Source organism: Haliaeetus leucocephalus, unplaced genomic scaffold (genome assembly GCF_000737465.1).
Source record: "Haliaeetus leucocephalus isolate CR32 unplaced genomic scaffold, Haliaeetus_leucocephalus-4.0 Scaffold0, whole genome shotgun sequence".
Lineage (NCBI taxonomy): Eukaryota > Metazoa > Chordata > Aves > Accipitriformes > Accipitridae > Haliaeetus > Haliaeetus leucocephalus.
Genome location: NW_010972436.1, coordinates 25,419,517 through 25,443,164, shown reverse-complemented (window position 1 = coordinate 25,443,164; position 23,648 = coordinate 25,419,517). Strand labels below are relative to the sequence as shown.

Here is a 23,648-nt window from a genome sequence, read left to right as displayed (position 1 = left end):
GGAACTATAACGTAGAAGTAGCTATTTTTCTCTATCGGTTATTTAAGGAGCTAGTGGTAACTAGCTCAGGGGTAGATCTCTACCTTTGGGCCATCTACAAGACTACTCAGTTTTATTGCAGGCATGAGAACTAAAGCATTCCCTCCAGCGTTTGAAAGATTGCACAGCAAAGGAAAACTTTGGGAGAAAGACAGAAGGAAAACAGTGTAACAATAAGATGTTCGCAAGACCATCCACCTTGTTTTCAAGTACATGACTACAAACATTAATGGAAGAGGCAGGGTGACAGTCACTCTGAAATGCAGACTTGAGATACTGAGTATGTCCTCAGGTGGATTTTAGTGTCTGTCTTAAGACCCACAGGCTCGAACACTGCCCAAGTGTCTAAGGATATGCAGCATATTCAATGCAAGAACTAGGAAGAGGACTCAGGGTGAGTGGCCGATGCCCCTGTTCTGGCCTCAGTGTTCCTCTCTCCTAGAAAATATTATAGAAATGTCCCTAACAGGCTTTACTCTGACACCTGGGCAGCTTGTTAAAGTAAGCACCAATGTATCTACCTTCCTATTGCTGCTGTAGACAGTTGTGGTCTCTTACCAGCCCTGTGTCACACGTATCAGTGCCACTCGTAGGCCTTAGCTATGCAAGAGTACCTCAAATGCTACTGTGCTGTGTGCTTGGGTAGCTGAATTGTCTCCCTGAATGTGGCCTCCATGGGGATGCTCAGCTTTTGGTGGTACCCAGCACACAGTGATCTTCAGCTGAGGCAGCCAGTATTACTGCTGCCAACGAGCTGAACAAGCCAGCTGTCACTGGGGATCAGTGCAAACATATCTAGGTGAGAAGTATTAATACATCCTTTTTGTATGTCATCATTGGTTTCTTTCTGCAACCCTTGGGTAGGGGGAGCTTAGGGGAAAGAGTGGGAGAATGAAAAATTGATTTATATAACATAAGAGTATTTCTAGTGAGGTAACTCCCAAACTTTTCAGCTAGCAATTCTCCTTCTGGACTTATGAATCACACTTCTGCAATTTAATTTCAGAAAAGATCAAAATCCCTAATTTTTCTGTTGCAGCCTGTGGCAATTTGAATTTCCAGTTCCCTGCTGTCACATCAAAGTAGGACTCATGAAACTTGAAATGCTTTCTCTAGTCCATTTCATCATGTTAATCCCATGTGATTAGTCCTACTTATATTTGGAGCTTGCCCTTGCCTAAGAGTCTATAATTCCACCTGGCACCCTCCATTACGATTGCAAAAGTGGCAGGTTTTGGATTGGTGCCTTTTTGCATCCTTAGTAGAAGTAACCCAAACCTGGCTCTGAGCTGATGAAGAACCTCAAGATTTCATAGCAGAATTTCAGAGGCAGAAGTTTTGTTTCTGTGGGTGAAGGACACCCCCATTCACCTCCCCCTCAGTAGAGACTGCCTGAACATTTCTCTTTCTGTTAATGAGGAATGGTGCAGTCACCAATGTGAGGAGTTGAAGATTCAAGTCAAACCAGTGGTATGAAGCTGGTTTTGTCTCTAATAAATAAAGTGAGAACCAGTTGACTTCAAGCTCTTAAATATTACAAAGACAATTCTAGCAAGAACAAATACACAAACTGCAGTGTTCTATTTATTTCTTATACTCCCTTAAGGCCCTGCTCTGCTAAGAAAATAATTTCAAAAAATGTCACGTTAACTCCTAGAGCAGCATTTTTGCATCTCACGTAATAAGTGTTTAATGTACATGAGGTATTTAAAAGACATGCAGATATAGCAGTTAGGCACATGGTTTAGTGGTGGACTTGCCAGTGTTAGTTTAACAGTTGGACTTGATGATCTTAAAGGTCTTTTCCAACCTAAATGATTCTATGATTCCCAACAGTGCCAGTCTCCCAGTGTCTATTCAGGTGTTTATTGCACCATTTGTTATAAACAATGTTGCAGTAACCACAGGGAATGATATGATGGATGCCAAGATACTGTAATCATGGAAATATACCACAGTGCACTGGAAAAAAAATGAGTATATTTTAAGAATACCTTTAAATTGGCAGCTCTGCTACAGCGTTCATAAATAGTTGGAAGTCAATCGCAGAATTGTTGCATTTATAAACTGCAAAGTGCCAGGAGCCCTGGGACTCTGGAGATGCATGTGAGAGAAATATCTTCCCACAAGCTTAGGTTGTGACCTCAGATTTCCTGAGATAACAGTTCTGTAGTTCTGACAAGTGTACGTCACCGACAATTTTGAGACAGATCGGTACGTTGTAAGCTACCCTACTTTATGTGTTGAAAGCAACCCAAAACTTGCTCCTAGGTGCCAAATCCTTCTGCTGATCACAGTCTACAAATCAGAGTCAGTTTTTTTCTTTCCTGTTTACACTGAGAGGAAACTTATGTAAGAAACTCGCTAGCAGATGCTACAACAACAGTAATTGGAGCAAATCTCAATTCTCAGTGGTGAGATTGTAACAGAAATAATAATTACCTAGCTCAGCAGATTAAAAGGGGAAGTGGTAAATCCATCATCTCACCTTTAAGACAGTGCAAAAAACAGGCATTTTTCAGGTATGATTCATCTGCTTTGTTTTAAACGTCTCTTTTGGAGTGCAGTGTATAGCCTCCACTGAATATAAAGGGAGTCCAGTGTGACTAGCTCACATTCAGATCTCTGCAATGCAGCCTTGTACTTTGGGTCTGGAGGGCCCTACCTCATCGTTACAGCCTGCTGTGGAATGGGAGAATGGTTTCAAACGCCTGCCATATCAACGCAGCACAGTGCTGCCAAATACTCTGTGCAGGGAGCCTTGGATGAGCTCAGCCACAGACAGATGCAAATAGACGAACAAATCCCACCCTTAGTTCCTTGTGACACCGAGGAAAGGAGTAAAAGGGAGTATAAATAAGGTCCTTGCTGGGACCATTATTTTTGTACTCCATTTTCATTGCAGTTTCGAAAACATTAATAGCTGTTGGATATTTGCTGCATACTCTGATATTTCTAGTAAACTTCTGAGTCTGTTGCAATCAATGCTAAAACCAAGAGGCTGTTTTCAATCAGACTGGAACTGCAAAATGTGCCTTTTAAGGCGTATCACATCCTTTAAGCCATTATTTGACTCACTGGTCTTATTTTTCCCTCTCTCTTCCTTCTTTTCCAGATAAATTTTGTATTTCTATTTAACATAGTTAGGATTTTAATGACAAAGCTGAGAGCTTCAACCACTTCAGAAACAATACAGTACAGGTAAGTCAGCTGATGCTTCTTGCTATTTCTGGTGTTAATAAAGAACCGCCTTGCCTGCCCTGTCCTTGTCCCACCTTTGTCTTTCCAGATGCCACTGTTGATCTCAGAGGGTGTCTTTCTTGCCCCTTGCGCTCATACAGTTAGGTACACAGTATATATTTTTGCAGGCTATCCGTAAAAGCGTGCCTGCATTTTTTCTGTCCACCCCATTTCAATGTCCGAACAATGCAAACAGCCTAGGTTTACAGGCACAGAGACACATGCACTGCTGCAGCCACCAACCTCTTTCTTTACCTCCTTCAGGCTTGCACATGCCCCAACACACACATGAAATTTCTCCCTTCCAATGAAATCTGAAGGATTCAATTTCAAGTGAGGATAGGAACCTTATCAATTTCTGTACGTACACAAGCATATGTATTATTCTATGTAAATATATCATAACTCCTTTCACTGATGACTAGACCATTCATTCAGCTAATCTGGAGAATCAGTGAAAAACTGCTCATTCCCTACTAGATTGTTCCTCTGTCCCAGTCCCTAGCTTAGTCAGTGCAGAACACTATAATATCAATACTTCCCAATAAATCATGTGCATATGCATATTAAGATCCCTGTTCATAGTAATAGCCTAGCAGAGCCAGAAGTAAAAGAAGAGCAGAGCTTGGGCCAGAACTCTTATATCATCTCTGTAATCAATAGCAGTATCATTACTGATGATTACTGGGTGCACAAAGGTATTTACAGTAGGGTTTAATGTTCTTTTTAAAGCGAAATGTATGGGAATGAAGGGCAATTGTGGCCCTTCCCTTCAGCTGGTACCAGCATTAGTGTAACCACTCAGGGGGTTGCATCATGGACCTGATCCTCAACTAATCATTACCTTTATATGGGGTGGCTTCTCAGGTATATCAGTTCCCCGACCTGGCTGACTCTGCAACCTCACAGGCACTAGTGTGGCAGAAAGGAGAAGACAGGAATGTTTAGCCCAGGGCAGCAGAAGGAAGGTGGCCTGGCCCCTTCTGGCAGCAATATGGGCTTAGATCAGCCTAAACAGTCTAAAAGCAAATTCTTAGAGATCAGGAGATGCTGCATGCCCTTCCTCTCATAATTTGCAGTATCTTGCAGGATGTTTGGAGCATTTATGGACAGACAGGTCCTTACACTGGGAAATAGCACAGGTTTTGTGGAGTAAGGTTCAGTCACAATCCTCTAAATCATTTGTAGATAAAATCTCAGTATATCAAGCCGAGGCTTGAATCTTGATGTCCTCAAATGAGCCTGCTCTTGACTTTGGAAGCAGTTTTGCTGCAGTAATGGGGTTTTGTTATTTTGCCTGATTCCTTCCTTTTACTCCAGTCTCGGGTTTGGGGACAAATATGAAGTTAATGCAGTGGTCTGACCTTCTTGTTCAGACTCTTCTCTGCACATTTCCTGAGAAATGAATACCCCTTTTTCATGCTCAAACTTCATGCCATAAAACTAAAACTACAATGAAAAAACACTGATTCAAATCTCAGTATATTTTTCTCCCTGCCGCAGTTTGCAGGGAGCATTAGAGATATTATATTCTGAGGCAATCTAAAGTAACTGCCTTCATCCTTGAAGAGATGACAGTGATCTTATCCTTGCTACAAGCTCTGTGAGGGAATCTTCTTTTTCACAGCCTAAATAGCAACTCTAATAATGCCAGGAAAGCTGAAGCAAGCCTTGCTACTCTAAAGCTGCGTGGTGCAAACATTTGTTAAGCAAGTATTAAACGATATGGCAGCTACTTTGTTAAGACTGTTGTGCTATCCTGACACTGGCAATGTCTTTCTGCTCCCCCACCTGCCTACCTGCCTCTCTTTAATCTACCTGTTACAGCATTATACAGACTTAGCAAAATTGCAGTCTTCTGTGTTTGTAAAGTATCTAGCACAAGTGCTGTTCTGCAGCTGACATCCCAGGACGCTATTATAGGACCAGTAATAAAGATTAGCCCCTAATAATTCTTTTAATAATTACTTATGCTTCATTGTGTGCTTGTGTGCATTGTGCTTGTGTATTATTATAAGACAGCCCTAAACAACTGTGTTTGGTGTGCAGGTGTTGCAGAAAGACAGCGAGCATTTATACTCCAGAGAGAATCAAAAGATAGGAGTAGATCAGGTCTCACGGGCACAGCATTCCTGCCCTGGTCAGCAGCTAAACTGTGTACTTACCACATTACCCTGAGGTGTAAGAAATCACTCACTGGGGCTGCAGAGAATCTCAAGGCTTCAGCCTAATACAAGCCTCGTTGATAGGACAGAAACTGTCTGGAGGAAGACAAGTGAGAAAGGGAGGGATATAAAAAGGTTTCCATTTGTCTCCTGGACTTCAGGGTGTGGGAACAAACAGCAGGATTCAAAGGCAAATGCTTTCGCAGAACATGTTTCTCCAAGTGATCAGGCACTGGTTAGAAAGTGTTAACTAGCAAACTCACCTGTGGCTTCACAACCCAAAGTGGAGGCTGTCACTCTTTCCATGCTCCTCTGCTAAACTCTATCCAGCCTTTCAGACATGGGATCCCTTGGGGTCCCTCTTAAAAATCCTCTCCCAAGCCCTAAGAAACTTGTGTTCTTCACTGCCTGAGGACGCTAGGAGCCTCCATCTGGGGTTACACAATAAGCTGGTCACAAACCTTGGGACTGTTCCTGTGCAGGCAGGCTGAGAAGGGTCTAAAACTTGGATGGCCTCCCAGGAAAAAGCTCAAATTATTTGGCCATTGTGCAAATACAGGCTTCCACTGCTATCACTGCTCTAGCAGCATGCCTCAAGAGGTGGAGGTAGCCACAGGGAGTACTTGTGTTCCCTAACTCCATTCACTCGTGTTAGGCACTGGACAGAAGTTGACATATAAATTTCTCTCTTAAAATGCTTTTCCTTCAGTGACTGTACATACTGACAGCCCTGAGCAAACGTGTCTTAGGCTGTCCTTTGTTTTCTTCTCACCCTGTTTGACATGTGCAGGTGCTGAACTGCCTTAAGGAGGCACCTAAGTTCCCTCTCTAGCTGATGTAGGTACTTCACCTCCCTCTGAATTGCTCTGAGACTCATCCTCTCTCTCCACTAAAGGAGTGATTTGTTTGGATTGGGTCAATCTACTGTGGTTCACATAACACCGTTGTTCTTTCTTGTGTTCACTTGTGGTTTTTGTTTCCTGCCCACAGGAAGGCAGTCAAGGCAACGTTAGTTCTTCTGCCTCTGCTAGGCATCACCTACATGCTTTTCTTTGTCAACCCTGGTGAAGACGACATCTCCCAGATTGTCTTCATCTATTTCAATTCCTTTCTGCAGTCCTTTCAGGTAAGAGAGCAAGTTTACAGATGGCATCAGCTGCTGCTGAAAGGATTCTCAGTGCTTTTCAGCCATGAAACTTACGGCAATGAAGTCCACGAGAGAAATGTTAGTTGAAAATAGCTCAGCTTTGTTCATGCTTCTGTAATAGATATATAAGCATGTCATATGGAGTGGCGATCTCCTCTCAGGTGTGTACTGGAGGGATTCATCTCCCTTAACATCAGCACTATGTTTGGTCTATAGCTACAGCTCCTCACCTGGGCTCCATCTAAAGTCAATGGAGAGAGAGACGTTTCATTCTATCCTAAACTGCCTGAGAGAGGATGATGAATCACCCTCCCAAGGCACCTCTCTCTTCACAGAGCACACAGAGAGCTGAGACTTAGACTAGATGTTGCTAAAACAAAGGGAAACAACTCCTACCTGTTGGGCTCATTTGATTAAGATATTAGCTATATTGCCCAGCCTCTCGCTCCAGCTGTCCTGCAATGGTGCATGCACTCAGCCATCACACTGTACCAACTGAGAACTCATACCCTATCTCCTCCCTCCCCTGAATTTAACAGAAGTTCTGCCAGGATGTAAAAGGCAGTGGAACAGGAGTAATTGCCCCAGCTTTCGTGATTTGGCACAAAACCAAAAGTGACTGAAGACCTGGAATGGTGTTTAGCCACACATTTCTGCTTAGGTGTGTCCTACAGCTTTACCTCTGCTTAAAGATCTTCTTGAAGTAGGGTGGAACTATGTTTGACATTAATGTTTTACCTCTGATATCTGCAGGAACAAGCACTGTGATACCCAGGGTATCAATACGAATATACAGCACACACACTGTCAAGCCAAAGCTAGGGTTATGGATTGCAAAAGTTTTGAGCTTTGGATTACCGGTTTTACCAAATGCATGTTTAGCTTTGAAACACAGAGCATCCCGCCAGAAATTGCAACTGAACATCCAAAATGAAAAATGTCCCTGTTAATCTATGAACGAAAGAACTTTAGCCTTTACCGGTGAACCAATCCACATTTTTCATTCCCTAAAATTAATTGTATTTTTTATTTGCTGATGCTCAATATCTCAAAAAATTCTACACTGCTTATTTTATTGTTAGCGTTACGAAGAGATATGTAAGAAAGAAAGCACAGTGACTCTCCTTTATGGTGACAATAATTACAGTCCATTGCTGAAAGCAAAATGGGTAGCATTCCACTCACAGGTTTAGAGATGAAAGTGTCATCCTCCTGTCATCTGAGCTTCCATTATAGTCATTACGATCTTTGCAGTCATTACAGGGGTCTAGTCACTGCTGTCAATAGATTCCACAGAGCAATTCAGCTCAGATGAATGTAAGCAACCTGATGATACACTTGCCCACACCAGACCATCTAAGGCCATTTGACACCCCCCTGTAAGTGTCTGAGACATCCACATAGAGCTGGCAGGCATCACATCGCACCTCTGAGGGTTCTGTGCCATTTTGGGGAGGCAGCTGGAAGCTGCAGTTACACTTTAGCACAGCTGAAGTGGCAGTCCCCTCTATCAGTGGAAGAGTTGTCTAGATTCTAGCTCTCATGTCTCACCTGTGAGCTGCAAGACACTTCGTATTTTCTCATGAAGTTGTAGGGTAAAGATTTCATCTGTCTAGAAGTGGATGATCTCAACAAGATGATGGTTTTGCTCAGGATGATCCCAGGATAAAGCTCAGTCCCTGATTCTGTGTGTTAAAATACTTACCTAATATTTGACTGCTTTCTGTTCTTTCCAGGGTTTCTTTGTGTCAGTATTCTACTGCTTCTTGAATGGTGAGGTAAGTAGTGTCGCCTGCTGTCAGTGTAATTAGTTCTCGGGAGGTAGAACTTACTTGAATGCCTGATTATAGAGATGAGATGTTTTCACATGGTGTCACAGTCCCATCAATCTGTTGCTCTTGCAGAAGTTTCTGTTAATGAGCATTTGAATTTCCCAGTCCTCTTTGTAGGTGTCCTTTGTTCACAAAGATTTATCAAATTCAGGTTATTACCTGGGAGGTCAGGGCAGAGGAAAAGAAGCCTTCTCAGATTATAAAATTTTTGTTCTTCATTTTAAGACTTCTTTGAAGTTTCTCATTAATTACAAATACAATTTCTGGGCATACATGAGCATTACTTCTGAGCTGGCCTCTTGTTAAGGATATGCTGCAGGTGACCCATTTTTATAATGGGATTGCCATGCTGAGTTGAGTGAGTTAGTTTTCCTGTGTGGATATCTATCTCTGAGTGATCAATGCCTGTTGTATTTAGAAAAGAAGGTTGGGGGCAGGATTGGTGGTGTTCCACAGAATTAATTTTAGGTACTGCTAATCAAGCAAGAAATGTTTCACTAATATCCCTCAGTGTTTGACTTACACCCCAAAGTGTGAGAGATTTATATCTTTTCCCCTGCTTACACTGCCACTGTCTCATTTACCTGCATTTAAGTGTGTCATCTTTGTCCAGTCAGAATTTGTGTCTCTGCAGAAATTAATTCCATGTCTTAATTATTCCTGCTGTATTGGTATATATTTTGTTTGTGCTGCTTCTTAATTTCATTGTGGGCTACTAGAAAGAATGGGCATGTCTTCTCACCCAGCTGCTCTGCAATATTTTATATCCTTCAGCCAGTGAAGCACCAGGTTTTGGTTTTGTTTTTTTTTTCTTTTCTTCATTTCCCCTCTTCCCCACTAATTCTGAGGTGATGTTAACAAGAAGCAACACTGCTTTCTCAGGTTAGGCACATGCCACTTTTATATACTGGCAGCAGAGTGTTCTCAGTTCTCTTTCCAACTTTCCTTCAATAGATTCTGACAACTCCATTTGCCTCAATAAATAGGGAGGTGAAATCTTCCCCAGAAATACAAGCACCTTAACTGTGGGAATACAGTTACCTCAAAACCTTGCCATATATCTGAGTTGCTCATGACGATACTTTGTTTTTGTGAGCCGCTGTGCTGCACAATCTGATGAGGTTAAAGGCACCAGAAGTCTGGCATGTCCCTTCAGTACTACTTGTCATATTCATCATGTTTACACTGTTAATGCAGAAGGCAAATCTTCCATGTAGACAGCAGGCTTTTTTCCTGTCTTTTTTTTCTTCTTTTTTTTTCACTGGTGCCACAGTGAACATCAGGGGCTGGAACCCAGGCCACATGATTTCATAGTCAGTCAGGACTTTGTACTACCCTAGTGCACTTCTATTTTGTGTACTTGGGCGAGGACCAGTTGGCTGTTCATACCAGGATTTCACTCTTTTGGCTGTTCTGGGATTCTTTCAGCTGTCTGGTAGTGTGGGAGAAATATCCTCTTCACTAGAGCAGTCTGAAGTTCTCTCTCCAAGGTCATGAGCCAACTTCCCGTCTCCTGTAACTTAAATGAGCTCAGACATAATCAAGCTTGTTGAAAGGCAGGATGATTCACCTCGTGTACTTCTATGCCTTGATGACAGTCTATTGGCAGATCTGGAATGATTTCCATAACTGATTTTCCCAACTGTATCACACTACTATTACAGTTGGAATGGGCATTTCTGGGGGAGTCAGTTCAAGGTTAAGATACCCAACTTGGTGATGTAGGTGATCTTGATTCATTTCCCTAAACAAAGATTTCTACTGTCACTTGAGAGGCTATAGAGTATCTGAGGCATCCATGTGGGTCTACCAGATATGATACAGGATCTGTAGAAGATTCACACCTTCTACTAGGAAGTGGGAAGCCAAGTGGGCTACAATGGGGCTTCTCAAATGGCTCTCTGTCACTAATTCGAGCCAGTCCATACAATCATTTTCTTCTCTCAGACACCTCTATTTGCTCTCCTGAACAACTCTAGTCTTCACTGACAGTATGGACTAGCTCTCCACTGACGATTATGTATGCCTAGATACTCTGCTCACATGTTGACACCTACAAATAGCTGAATTTGTGAGCAAAATCTTCCATGTAGCCATGTTTACATCTAACGTACAACTTCCACTTGACTAGCTAAACCATGGCAACTCCCTAATTACTTCTTTGAGGTATAACATAAGTCTAAACCCCCCAAATATTGCAGTATTTTCTATTTCAAAACTGTGAAAGAACTTTGGACTCAAAGTACTGTGGGAATGTTTTTGAAGTATCATAGAGGTTTTAAAGGGTGACATTTCCTGCTCTGCTCTAGCTTCAGCTTTGCACAGCTTAGAAACAAGTAGCAAATTCAGTGAATTTTCAGAGCTTTCTGGGTCTGTAATCATATTGTCCAGAAAAAACAATTGCATCTTACAGTATACTATTATAAAAGCTCTCCCTTGTGATAGTGCCTATCCTCCGTAGATCTCCACATACATAACGCATTCTAAAAAGAGCTTATGTTTCCCAGATCACATCCTGAAGGCTACATCACAGCACATTGCAGAAGCTTGCAATAACACTGTGTTTTGCCTCCTTGTGAAGTGAGAGGTCTGTACAGGCTACGTTGCCAACTGAGGCGTATATGAAGGCCTCAGTTGTTAGCATAGCAAAAGTGTGTTTTCTTATTGTAAACTTCCATGTCTAAGCAGTGAAAGCCATACTGATTTACTGCTCAGTTGGATTTGCAGTACATTGTTTTCCTCAATTATCTGCTGTGAAACAGCCTGTATTTATTTCTTTAGTGCATGTAAACAGCATCACATCAGAAGTACAGAAGTACCAAAATACCATTTGCATTCTCTTGACATCAGTTGCTCTCAGAGAGGCATCCCTGATAGAAGTGGTGAGGAAGATAATGCCACTCAATCCACATGAGGTACCAGCACTCTTGGTGAGATCCACAGCAGATTTTGCTCTAAAAGAGGAAAATAGCCTGTAAGTAGTAGCCTTTCAGTAGCCTGAAATCTTTATAAGTATCACTGAAGCCTTGTGGAATTATTATCTCTTCAGTGAGTCCAATATTCCTGTCTCTGTGATAGATGGGCTGATGACTTGTTATCTCAGAAGGTTTTAAATACTTAAGGTTTTCCGGTTATGACGGAGTTGGGTTCTTTAATTGCATGTAATAGTCTTTAACAGGTTATTCATCCCACACAGTGCCAGGCCTGCTCTGAATGATGACACAAACAAAAAGGCTCGAAAATCTGTTAATTTAAAGCTTTAGTAATGGTCTGATCTCAGCTGTACCTCCACCACTTCATATTTGATACAGATGCCACTACGTACTTGCAGACTCCCAATAACTGTCTGTAGTAGAGCTCAAGCAACATGGATTGCAGTTGAAAGTTATCAAAGTTTCTATCTTTTTGTCAGTGTTCTATCTCTGAAGTTTGGCAAATGAAACAGAAAAGAGTTTTTTCTCTGTAACATCTTGTAGCCTCCCTTGATTTAAACAAACATGTCCTTATGACTTAGAGTGTTTCTCTTCCTATGAGTTATTTTGCCCCAAATCACAGGAGTTACACAGCTGTGTTGCTTGAATAGATCTGATATTCTAGTGGAGAAGGCAGTGCCTCCAGCACTCAAACTGAAGATGGCACCTTGGTAATACAAGATATCACCATAAAAGGTCTTGGTCCTGATTTTGCAGTGATTTGGTCTGACAGTTCAGCAGTGGGATCACTGAAAGGAAAAAGTGAAGCTATTAAATTGCAGTCCTTGCAAAGAATTTCAAATGGGATGAGTTTATTTCCTTATGCTTTGGAGCGGGCATTTGACCTGGGAATACAAACATCTCCCTTTTCCTCATTTCCACAACACAATGTTTCACACAGATCTTGGACTAGCTTTGTTGGCTGCAGTGAGAATTAAGCCTATGGGCCAGGTCTTGAGAGAGTGTTTATCATTCGGGCCCCTCTACTGGAGGTACGATCCTTCAGATTTTGAATATGAATGTCTTTCCAAGCCAACACATTATACACAAGTTATTCCAGCGAACCTAAGGAGAAGAAGCAGTTTAGATGCCAAGTTGACCGTTTTTTACGTTTTATTGCTTCTGAAAGGTTTTGAAGCTGTTTTGAACAAACTGTGTGTGCCATGGATGGGCATGAGAGGCCGTTGGCACTTGGCTCATATTAATTTGTCTAGAGACTTTATGGAAAAAGAGTTGTATTTTTTGGACACAGAGACTAGCACTAGGGGGCAAAAATATGCAAATTTCATTTAAACTGAGCGGTAAAGAGCATCTCTGGTCTTGCAAGAAAATTGAGGATGAGAGGGTTCTGACAATTTGTTACGAAAAATGGCATAATGAAAAATATGTATGCATTTACGTTAAATGCCACTTAAAAAGAATGAAAGTAAGTTGTGAACTTCTTTTTCAATGACTGCAAAAATCAAGATGCTCCCCAGAATTTTTTCTATCAACTCACAGATCACAAGTCTGAATTTAATTTCACATAACAGTGGATTAAAAAAAAAAAGTTTAAGATGGAGTTTTTTGGAACAAGGATAGTTACAATTGCTTGAAACTGTGCTGAAGAGAAAGCATTTCCACAAAGCTCCTGGTTTTATTTTCATATCCAGGAAACTCCATCTTTTATTGCAGTTCACTAAAAAATGTTTAGGTTTCTTTAGGTGATGAAATTATTCTACCTGGATCAGTTTGTTTATAACAAGATAATAATGTTTAATCAGGGATATGCTTTCATGTTATCTCATCCTTATGTAAGTTTGCATGAGAATATAGATCCATAGAAACCACTAAATCATCTCTTCAGCCACTGTAGTACAAGCCGATTAATTCAATCCAGTAACTGAGCTTGATAGCATGTGTTTAATTAAAGCCTGTCCTTTGAAAGGGTATCATCTGGTGTGGGATTCATCTCACATGGTACCTCTGATTTTTCAATGGTACCTCTGATTCTCAATGATCTTGAGAACTGAATGTTGGATAAAAACATCACTATCCTATCCAGGTCGCAGCCAGACCTGAAACTGAAAAAAGGCGCAGTGAAGGTTATAGCCTTTAGGCATATGTAGAGTAGCCTTATAATTGTTTGCATGATATGAAACCCAGGAAAAACATTCATTATAGTTTCAGTACCAAAAGAGGCTCACTGTTACTAGGCCAGTGAAGACAGTTGTCACCTTTGGCTTTCCATAGGAGAGCCTCAAGGAAAGACAACGGAAGGCAATAGTGACACTCACTAGAACTATAATTGCTTTTTGTTGATCTCTAGGCTCACAGCTCACTTGGGGGTTCTTCATACTTTTTTCTCTAGGGTCTTCTTTCAGTTCTTTAGTATGCACCTTCTGCTCACAGGCAAATGGGTACAGCACTCCCAGCATTTCTGTTCTCTCTTTGACTGATTCCAGATAAAGCATCTTTAAAGGAAGATGAATCTTCCCTCCACTTCCCTTTCTAGTGTGGTATCTACCTTCTCAGCCAGATCTCATTGCTAATGATGGCTTTCTCCTGAGAGAAAATAAAAGTATTTCAGAGAGAGGGGAAAAGTGCATTTATAGTGTTTCATATTCCAAATATATCTTCCAGTATGGCTGTGTTAGCTTTGGTCTTATGGCTGCTGTTTGCTGGAGTCTGGAGGGGAGGAGGTCAGATCTCAGATGCTGCAGCATCTCCCAGAAAAGGAAATAAAATACTTCTGGCCAGCCACTGGTAAACCTCCAGAGGAACAAGAACTTCACGGATAGGGCTGGCTTTTCTCCTGCTACCTCAACAAAGACATGATGGAAACAAGAGGATAATGGAGGAAGGATCCCTGCCTCCAGGGAACACCTATCCTTGTAATTAGGTGCTTCATGTCATTTCCTATAACCACCAGTGGTGATGCCTCAGAGAGTTCTGTGATCCTAGGAAACCGTAGCAACCATAACGGGAGATCATAACACCACTGCACCATAACAAGGTGCTTCTGAATGAAGGTGACTGTGTGTGAGAATGACCCAAATTTATAAAGCGATAGTGCTTGGTGAAGGGCTAGACAGAGAAGAGCAGTCTCCACTATCAAACTGAATGAAGGGAACAAGGGAAATCCTGATTAAACATGGTGAAAAAAAATCATAGTGAGGATGTTTAGGCACTGGAAGAGAGGCCCAGAAGTGGTTTGAGATCTCCATCCTTGGACGTACTCAAAATGACTGGATGAGGCCCTGACATAATTTCAAAACTGGATAAAATTTCTATGCTGGACTTGCTTTGATCATGGCATTGGACCAGAGGCCTTCTGACGTCCCTTCCAACCTTAATTATTCCATAATTCATGAATCCTATGTCCATAATAAGGTGGCTGTCCTTCATTTCTAACCGTGTCCTGGAGGGATGCATAAGTAGCAAGGCCTGTGTCTGAAATCATCCTGCAAAGCATGAATTCTTAGCTCAAGCAGGCCTCAGATTCTAATATTATCTGGTCAATAGTGATAATCAGCTATGAATTAACATTTAAAATAGAAAGCAATTAGCTGACTTGGAGAGAAACCATAACCAGAGAGGAATAGAACAGGTTACTTCATTAGACAGCACTGTAAATTATTCTCACAACAAGGTGCAAGGCAAGGATAAATATGTTGGGGTTTTTTTTGTGTTGACCCTTTACCCAGGCACCATCTGTCTCTCAAAATCTGTTAAGCTCAAAGTGGCTTACTTTGATCTGATCATCTTGCAAGGCTATTCATTGTAATTGCCAGCTATGAATCACCACCTAAATGGTTAGTCATCCACCTGCCCATCAATCTAAGCAGACGTCACATTAATCATTCTGAACCCAAAGGACATGCATTAAGCGTTCCTTCAAACCACTGAATAAATATGAATATGGGGGTGGACTAGAGGGCTAAAGTTTAATTCCATCTCCCACAATGATTGCTTTCTGAGCAAAGGTGCCCAAAAGTGCTAGTATGAGTACTACTCCTAAATGCCCCTGAGGATGCCTGGTCAGTACAGAGTCAACTGAAGGGATCAAACCTTCCCTTTGGGACCACCAGGCAGCAGTTCATTACAGGACCACAGTCTTCTCTCAGTACCCATCTCCCACACCCAGACGTGTTCTGGTAGAAAGTCACCTTCGTTGCTGTGACTCCAGTAGGTCGCTTCAGACTGAGGTCCTGCCAGAGAGAGAAGAATGAGAAATCCAGGCACGGTGAAAGGTAGCAACTGGTCTGAGGGTCCTTCGCCACCCCACCTTCCTTTTCACTACACCTCTGCTGTTGTGAGCGTGACTCCAAAGCGCTCCACAACAAAATCACAGAGGCTTGAGGTGGGCTGATTGCATTCATGGCCTTCCTCTCTAGTGGTTAGTTCTGGTCCTTTGTGGCCCAGAAGAAAGGAGCAGCATTTGCTTCCACCCCAAAATGTGTGCTGAATCTTTATAACTAGTCAGAACTGTTCTAGCTTCTCAAACAGTTATATATGATAAAAAAATTGCACTGTTGTGATCTTAGAAACAAAACTTCAACATCCCAGCCTGGCAGGTGCTGCAGAACTATCCACCTGTTACCAGGTCGTATGTAATTGCTGCCAAAGACTCCAGCAAAAAAATTAATTGCAGACCAGTTAAGCAGGCTAATTTTTTTAGGGAGAAAAAGAAACTCAACAATGTTCCATAAAATAGTGGTGTGATGTAGGCTATTGGTGAAAAAAAAAGTTCCACCTGAGCTTCATTTTTGTTTCCTTTGAGCCTTGCAGATTTTTTTGACTACATCCCTTCCCTACCTTAGGAGGAGTAAACACTGATACGGCATCTTTATAGAAATGTTTGATTCGATTTTTTTATCTAATGGCAACGTGACCATCTTTGGCCTGAGAGGTTGGCTCTACTGGGAGTCTTGTAAAGCCATACTAGTAGGGCAAGAGCCGGCTCTAGGACATACATATAGTTGCTCAGTGATGTACTTTATTAACAAAAAACAGACAAAGACTCACTCCTATCTCTCTGAGAGTGTTAGCATTCCTCGTCTGCAGATCCCCAGGTCTGTCAGTCCAGTGGTCGCTGTGCTTAGGCCATTCTGTTTCTTTGCTTCCACTCACGACTGCACTTAATCCTTCCAAGGATCTGGAGAGGCTTGACCCATAGGCTTCTTCACAGCATTTACTATTAAATCCAGCATTTACTGTCCCTCTGCCCTTGAGGGACACCCTAATCCTTTGAAAACTTTCAAGGTATGATGTAAAGCATCACCTTACATTAGTTTAAGTTCTATTATGGAAGGGACAGGATTTTTGCCCCTAATATTAGACATCTAATACATACACATATGCAGTTGAGCTTATCACCCTCAACTTCATTTATAGGCAATGATTCACCCAAATGAGGGTAGATTTCAACTGTCCTATTTTAGTTGTCTCTTTTTGATGAACTGTTGCCAATACCTTATGGCCTTTCCTATGTCTCTACTGGATAGAGAGAGAGGCCAGGGCTTCAGAAACTACATGAAGGTGGACTACACTGCAGAGTGAGACACAGCGAGACCAGTGTCTTGAAATTTAAAGTCTGCATAGCCAGTTCCCTTTTGCTAATCTGGACATTGCTTGAAAGTCCCTCTTGCTCCTCTGTAGCTTACAATAAGATTGAGTAAGTCTTCATGAACTTTTCCACAATTTGTACTGCCATTCATAACCAAAGATGTTTAGAGTCCAAAGTTATTCTCCAGTTACCTCCAACTGCAGCACAAAGATCTGAAACATGGCACAAAGGTGCTTAAAGTGTAGGTGGAACTTGATGAATTCATCACTGAAACCTATTTTCATAGAGCAAAAATCAGTCTGTTTCAAAGGCCATTGAGATCTATATAAACCTTTTTCATTTATTTCATTTGCCTTTGGATGAGGTTTTCGGGGAGTAGAAAGTTGCATATGAGCAAAGCAAGAACTTAATTAGGGTTATGTAGTCACAGACTACTGAACACCATGATTATTCTATAGTCGGAGATAGGTATTCTATACGTGTTGTCCCTCTGCTCCTCACTTGTTAACACATTCACGTGAGAGATGTTCTCTGGGGACAGAGTATGGCAGCATCCCAATAGTCTTACTTCCAGCTTCCATTACCATGACAGGTCATTTAATCCTACTCATCTTATCAGACCTGTCCTTTTTACCTACATTACTACTATTATAGTTCAGTATTACATCAAGAAGCCCCACATGAATGGGCCCCTTTGTTCTAAGCACTGTGTAAATGGATCAAGCTTTCTTCCTCTCTGCTAATAAGACATGACATTTCTTCCAAAACCTGGTTTTTAATGTCGCTAAAGGCTCTTTCTTCAGTCCATTTCTAATTGATGGCTACAAGAAATTAGCCAGCAGCCAGTGTCTAGCATTAGTAATAGCAATACAAAATTGATGTCTATTTTATCAAAAGCAAACCTTTTCTGCATGTTTTCATCCTTCTTTCCGTCTCTTTCATTCTTTCTGTTGTTCTTCTGAGGAGGAGGAGGAGAGGTTTTTAACTATTTTTATGATCAGATGTGGGGTTTAGTGATTTTTAGGTGTGAACTGAAAGTTTGAGAACTCCTTGGTTAGGTGATCCAATCAGGAAAGAAAAACTATCACCCACTGACTTCTCTCCATCCCATCACCTGAATTCTTTCTCTTGACTGTTCTAAAGCAATCCTGCTGAGAGCAGTGCCCACACTCTGTAGGCACAACTATGCTGGTAAATCGGGTTTGAGCACATGTTCAGAAACTGTGATTATTCACAGTACGCAAAGTACAAAGAACTGAAAAGGGTAATTCTGAGAGAGTAACTGTTTGCAAGAAAAAGACAGACCAAGGGTCAACACGGAGAACTGAGCTCTCTGCTCAGCAGCAGGGGTAAACTTTGTCATCTCAAGCAACTAAAGTTACATAGAGGTGAAGCTGATAATTTGTATTCCCGGGGCTCTTTGTGAAGCTTTAACCACTGATGATAGGCTGTACACATCTTTGGGCTGTTACAGGCAAGTGCTGTGAATTTCAGGTCACAGATGTGCTAATGCTGACTCTAGGACATGGTACTGAGTCTACAAATGTTTAATGGATAGAGGTAGTTGCTCTCATGGAGATTAAAAACCCGGTTTGAAGTTGCTATTTTGCTTTACCTTTTTCTATTACTCTTCTGCTGTGTAATACCTTTTTTGGTGTCTTTTTTAACATATTATAGCAGTCACAGACGGTTTTCTTTTTTTCTTTTCTGACTTAAAGCTAAGCTAGCATTTTGTTTCTGAGCTCAATTGTAAGAGATAAATTTGAGCTTAACCTTTTCTGCTTGCGCTTTGGTCCCATCCTAATTGCAGTGAATTATTCTGTCATTAAGAAATGCTTTCAGTCACCCCTATAAGTGCAGAGTCTATTCCATGTGCCCAGTCCATTAGGAATGGCTTCAGCTGTACAAGAAGACAGCATTTTTGTTACTATTTTTTATCCTTTCTCAAAGCTTGTAAGCAAACCATATCATAAAAGCCATTTGGACAACTGCTTGTTTAGACTTACATCTTTATCTCCAGGTGACTCTTTTTGACTTGATTGGTTTGAAGCACAAATGATAAATCTAATCTGGCTTCACTGGCTGAGTAAGTATCTGCTCACACAAGTTGCTCAGAAACACAAAAAGCCCACCGGGTGACTCCCCCTTTTCATGACCCAGTGAAATGCTGCTCTAGGAGAACCTGGGATATAAGAACTCACAGGACTGCCAGTCTACTATTAACGTCTTTAGCAAAGACTGTGCTGTACACAGAGATTTACTTTCTGCTTTTGCACCAGAAATGAAGAAATTCACCTCTTTGAAGGACTTAAGTGGATCACAGGCTCTCTGAACAAGGGTGAATTTCACTCCAGCAGAAAGGGGGTAAAACTTTGTCTAACAATATCTCAGCATTTGGTGTCATCTGGGCAGAAATGAGCATTTGAGAGGCAACATCCCTCTGCAGACCAAGTCCCATGTTCTTCACGGGACAATTTCCCATGGCAGTGGTTACCCCTCTGACACTTGACATGTTGCTTATACCATTTGCCTTAGGTGCCCAACGTTTAGTTAAGCTGGTTTTGTACTCAGGAGCAAGATGGAACAAGGACTTATTCATTCCACATATCTAAGTCACCTCCTTAGGGGAATCATGTCTCTCTCTCCATTGTGTATTGAAAGCATAAATAATTGGCCAAGACTCAGTATCAAGCTTTCAGACGAGATGCATCTCCCCTTGTATGTACTCTGGCACATGTATTTGCCTTTGGGTGTATATTATATCTCCCCTAAATCCAGAATCAGAAATATATATCCCTTTGCCACTCCAGGTAGAACCATGATAGGTTTGCAAATAGTGGGCATCCAGGAAAGTGCAACACCATGACACATCTTTCCACTGTTTCTCATGTTTCAACAGGAGCCAGTGAGATCAGTTTGATGAGACAGTGAAAGTCAGCAGTCCAGGCTGGCTTCTACTGTAGTAGTATATGACTGTCAGCCCATCCTGACTCTGGCTATCTCATGTAACTATCTCATTTAAACTGACCAAACCCCATCTTGAAACTAGTCGAGGCATGTTGTACCTACTACTACATAATGATAGGCTCTTTCAGAAATCCCCTGCACTGTTGTTTAACCACATTATTCTCATTCTCATCTCAAATTCATTCATGATGATCATACTCCTCCTGGCAGTGCTGTCTTTTAATTTCAATTCTTCTTTCAGTGGATGTTCACTCTTTCCCTTCTCCATGCAAGCAGTCCTATTCCCTCATAGCCTTTATTTTTATGGGGTCTGTCCCTGTCCCCTCCCACCCCCCATTAAGGTAAAAAACATTATTTTATATTGAAGAAAATCATTGATTCAGAATCAAAAGAAATAAACCCAGTTTGTCACTCTCCTCACCGTACTATAAAAATCTGCATCTACTTGTCTTGAAAGTCAGATCACACATAGCTGAGAAAATAACTAAAGAAAGAGATCCTCAGGTCCAATTTGCCCAATCTGTGCCTTCTAGAAGGGCTCTGATAGAAAACCCACATTTCCAGGTTCAGGATTCCCCTGACAAGGCACTAAGGAGGGCAATTGCAAAACTGTTTTCCAGGTTGATACTCACAAACCTGAAATGGAGTGTATTTCATGGACAAAGCTAGTGATGGGAGGGGATTTTCGGGTGACAGACCACAGCACTGCAGAATTTCTAAGTAGTAATTCTACAGACTATGGGTCTGTCTAAGTCCTTGAAGGCCCACAAAGAAATGGGAGAATTGAAACCATCTGAGAGAAAGAGTGCAGATACCCCCTTCCCATATCCTCTTTATGAACTGTTGTATGTTTTAACCCTCAGGCCATAATTCCTGTTCATCTAGGACACCTAATACTGACAATTTGTGGTTTGGGTGAGAAATACCTCTGCTACTAGAGCTCATCAACTCATTTGAGCACCCATTAGATAGCATGTTGGAGCTCATCTGAAGTGGTATTGGGGAGTGTGTGTTCCTCATGTTTTGAGTAGACATCACGCTGTACCTGAAGACAAGCCCCAGGCTTTAAAAGGAATGGAGAAAAGCAGTGGCTGTGCACCTTCGGACAGTTTGTTCCAACACCATCTTCCCTGCAGTCCCAATGGTGATTATAGATACACCCAGGATGGCTTTGACCTACCTCGCTCAGGTGCTGATAGCTGAGAAGCTGTGTCAGCATGGTTTTCATACAGGCTGTGCAAGCTCATCCCAGCACTTGTACAGTTGCCATGGTAGCTGATCCATGTTGAGGTCTACTCTACAACAACATCACTGCTCTTAATACCCAAGCTTTAGCCTGCCAGGGTAAAAATGGGGATAAGAGCACTCCTTTACTTTTGAGGGATGCAGTGAAGATAAGTACATTACAGATTGAAAAACATTCAGAGTAAGATATCAATATTGTCTAAATTTAGCTAAATTTATAATCCAGACATCTAAAACAGAGCTAGTTGTCTAGACTCACTTTATAACTAATAAAAGGAAATAGGTATTTTTCATCTGACCACAGTATCTGGCCTACTGTGGACATCTGCTTTAGGAGGAGGTAAATCATACCCTTTGACCATACTGACTGGCTCTCTCTTGGTCAGGAAGAGAGCTATGGGTCAGAGAGCTATAGGTGTAATATCTACATTATGTTATTTATGACCCCACCTTCTAAACAAATGTGGTTTTGGCAAAGGAGGCTCTGGATTGATATAGAGGTTGTATGTAAAAATGCTCTTTTTTCCAAGCTGACTTGATTTCAGGTTGGCAGCAAAATGTCAACATCCTTACCAAGTGCCATGAGTACAATTACTCATTGACTGTCCAAGAAGCTGAGCCCAGATTCATCTCACCTAATTTTGTAGGCTTACCTAGCTGCCTAGGTTAGGGGATCTGAATTGCTCTTGTCTCTACAGTAAGCAGAGATCAACAAGAATATCCAGAAATTGGTCTAAATGTTTCATTCTAGGTTCTGACTTTGAGACTTCTCTGCCAGTGATTTGTCAGCAATTGGCTACAGTCTATGTTAGCAGTATCTCAAGCCTTCCCTCCCACTGTGTTTGAGGCTAGGATTCCTGTCACTTGTCTTTCTCTTGCTTATATACATATCTGAGATAGAGTTCCTGGGTTCTCTCTATGGTCCATGCAAAAAAATATGCTCCTAAATTTCAAGATTCATCTGGCCTATTTGTAAGCTCCTGCTTGAGGATGCCCTTCTGTTGACTGTAGAGTAGCTCTCCACTGCCTATACCAGATTCTCACAGGGTCTTGTGTGTCTGTGTTGTAGACATAAATGTTTAGTTAGATGATCTGTGATTCTTCATGTACAAGGGAAGCAGGAGCAGCTATAGCCCCTGCGATAGGTCTCTCTAAGACCTCCATCAGGTGCTTGATTCAGTTGCATAGGCATTTATTGCCATTTGAAATGCTCTGGGGTATTTAAGAGATCAGATATGAGACATGAGATACGTGAAACCCATGCTTTTCCCAGAGTGCAGTACCCAAGAGAATACCAAGTGAACTAGATGCCCATGGTTAGGCAGCTGAATCAAGTCCTGCATGTTCCAGTGGCTTGACACGTATCATGATTTGTCTCAGTGCTGTCTAGAGTCCCTTTACAGAGGACACCTGAGTATTCTAAGTGTTCATATTCTTTCCTTTTTTTTTCACCAGGTCCGTTCTGCTGCCAGGAAAAGATGGCACCGCTGGCAAGACCATCACTCCCTCCGAGTGCGTGTGGCACGTGCCATGTCTATCCCCACCTCTCCGACACGAATCAGCTTCCATAGCATCAAACAGACCGCAGCTGTGTGATATGCCCTGCACAAACACGCAGCACCTGGTGGCCTTCAGGGTTCTTCTTTCTTCACTCTCCCCAAGCCCCTTTCTTCAAACTTTCTTCCTTTATTCTGCACTGCTCTCTTTCACAATGAGGTGCCCATCATGTTTTTGTGGACTTTCATCTCCCGTATTTGTGACGCTGCTTTAAGGCAACCAGGCAAAAGCCTATTGGAGTAGGTGGTGGCAAAACAGATTCAAAGAAGAAAGAGATTCAGCACAGACTGCACCTTGTGGAAGTTCACAACACAAAGTGTCAAACAGCACACTGGCAGGAACAATCAATTTTTTTCTCCTTTCTTTTTTTTGTTTTTCCCTTCTGTATTGTGGTGAACAAAGACTGTTTTTAACATACTGCCTATCTCACCCTGTACATTGATTCCCAATGATTTCAACAGTTTGGTGTATAGATAGCCCATCTCTTGTTTCTTTGTAAAAATTTCTTCCCTGCAGAACTGTCGTTTAAGAACACGTGACAGCAAGAAAAAGAGCATCTGAAAGTTGGTGTGAAAAATCCAAATTTATCTACCTTCCCCATTTCTCCCTTTGATAGGCTGGGAGTTGGCCAGGGCATCGCTGGACTGTTTAACACAGGGCACGTTGCCTTGCAAGAACCATGCCCTGTTCATACACAAAATTTTGTAAAGGATAGCAATATCTCTAGATAGCTCTACAAAATATCCTTATTCCTCTTAGCCCCACGCTTTCAACACAATGTAAGTAGCCTTTGGAAAGTCTTTGGTTTTTTTCAGCTAAGAGGATTGCGTTGGGGAAGGACAACAGAACATGTTTTCTGGGTTTAAAAAATATAAAAGGGAAGGACTGTAAAAATAATAATGAGAAGAGGATGTTTGCATTATGAGGATAGTGCTA

At 41.7% G+C, this 23,648-nt stretch overlaps 1 protein-coding gene across 1 annotated transcript in view; it reads left to right on the top strand.

Moving 5' to 3' along the window:
• Window positions 1-23,056, top strand: part of CRHR2 (corticotropin releasing hormone receptor 2) — a 110,619-nt gene extending 87,563 nt beyond the window's left edge. The window contains exons 9-12 of the mRNA XM_010561240.1: window positions 3,155-3,240; window positions 6,435-6,570; window positions 8,328-8,369; window positions 22,611-23,056. Coding sequence (XP_010559542.1) covers window positions 3,155-3,240; window positions 6,435-6,570; window positions 8,328-8,369; window positions 22,611-22,751 — 405 coding nt within the window. The 3' untranslated portion in view covers window positions 22,752-23,056. The remainder of the gene's footprint in view (window positions 1-3,154; window positions 3,241-6,434; window positions 6,571-8,327; window positions 8,370-22,610) is intronic.
• Window positions 23,057-23,648: the final 592 nt, after the last annotated feature.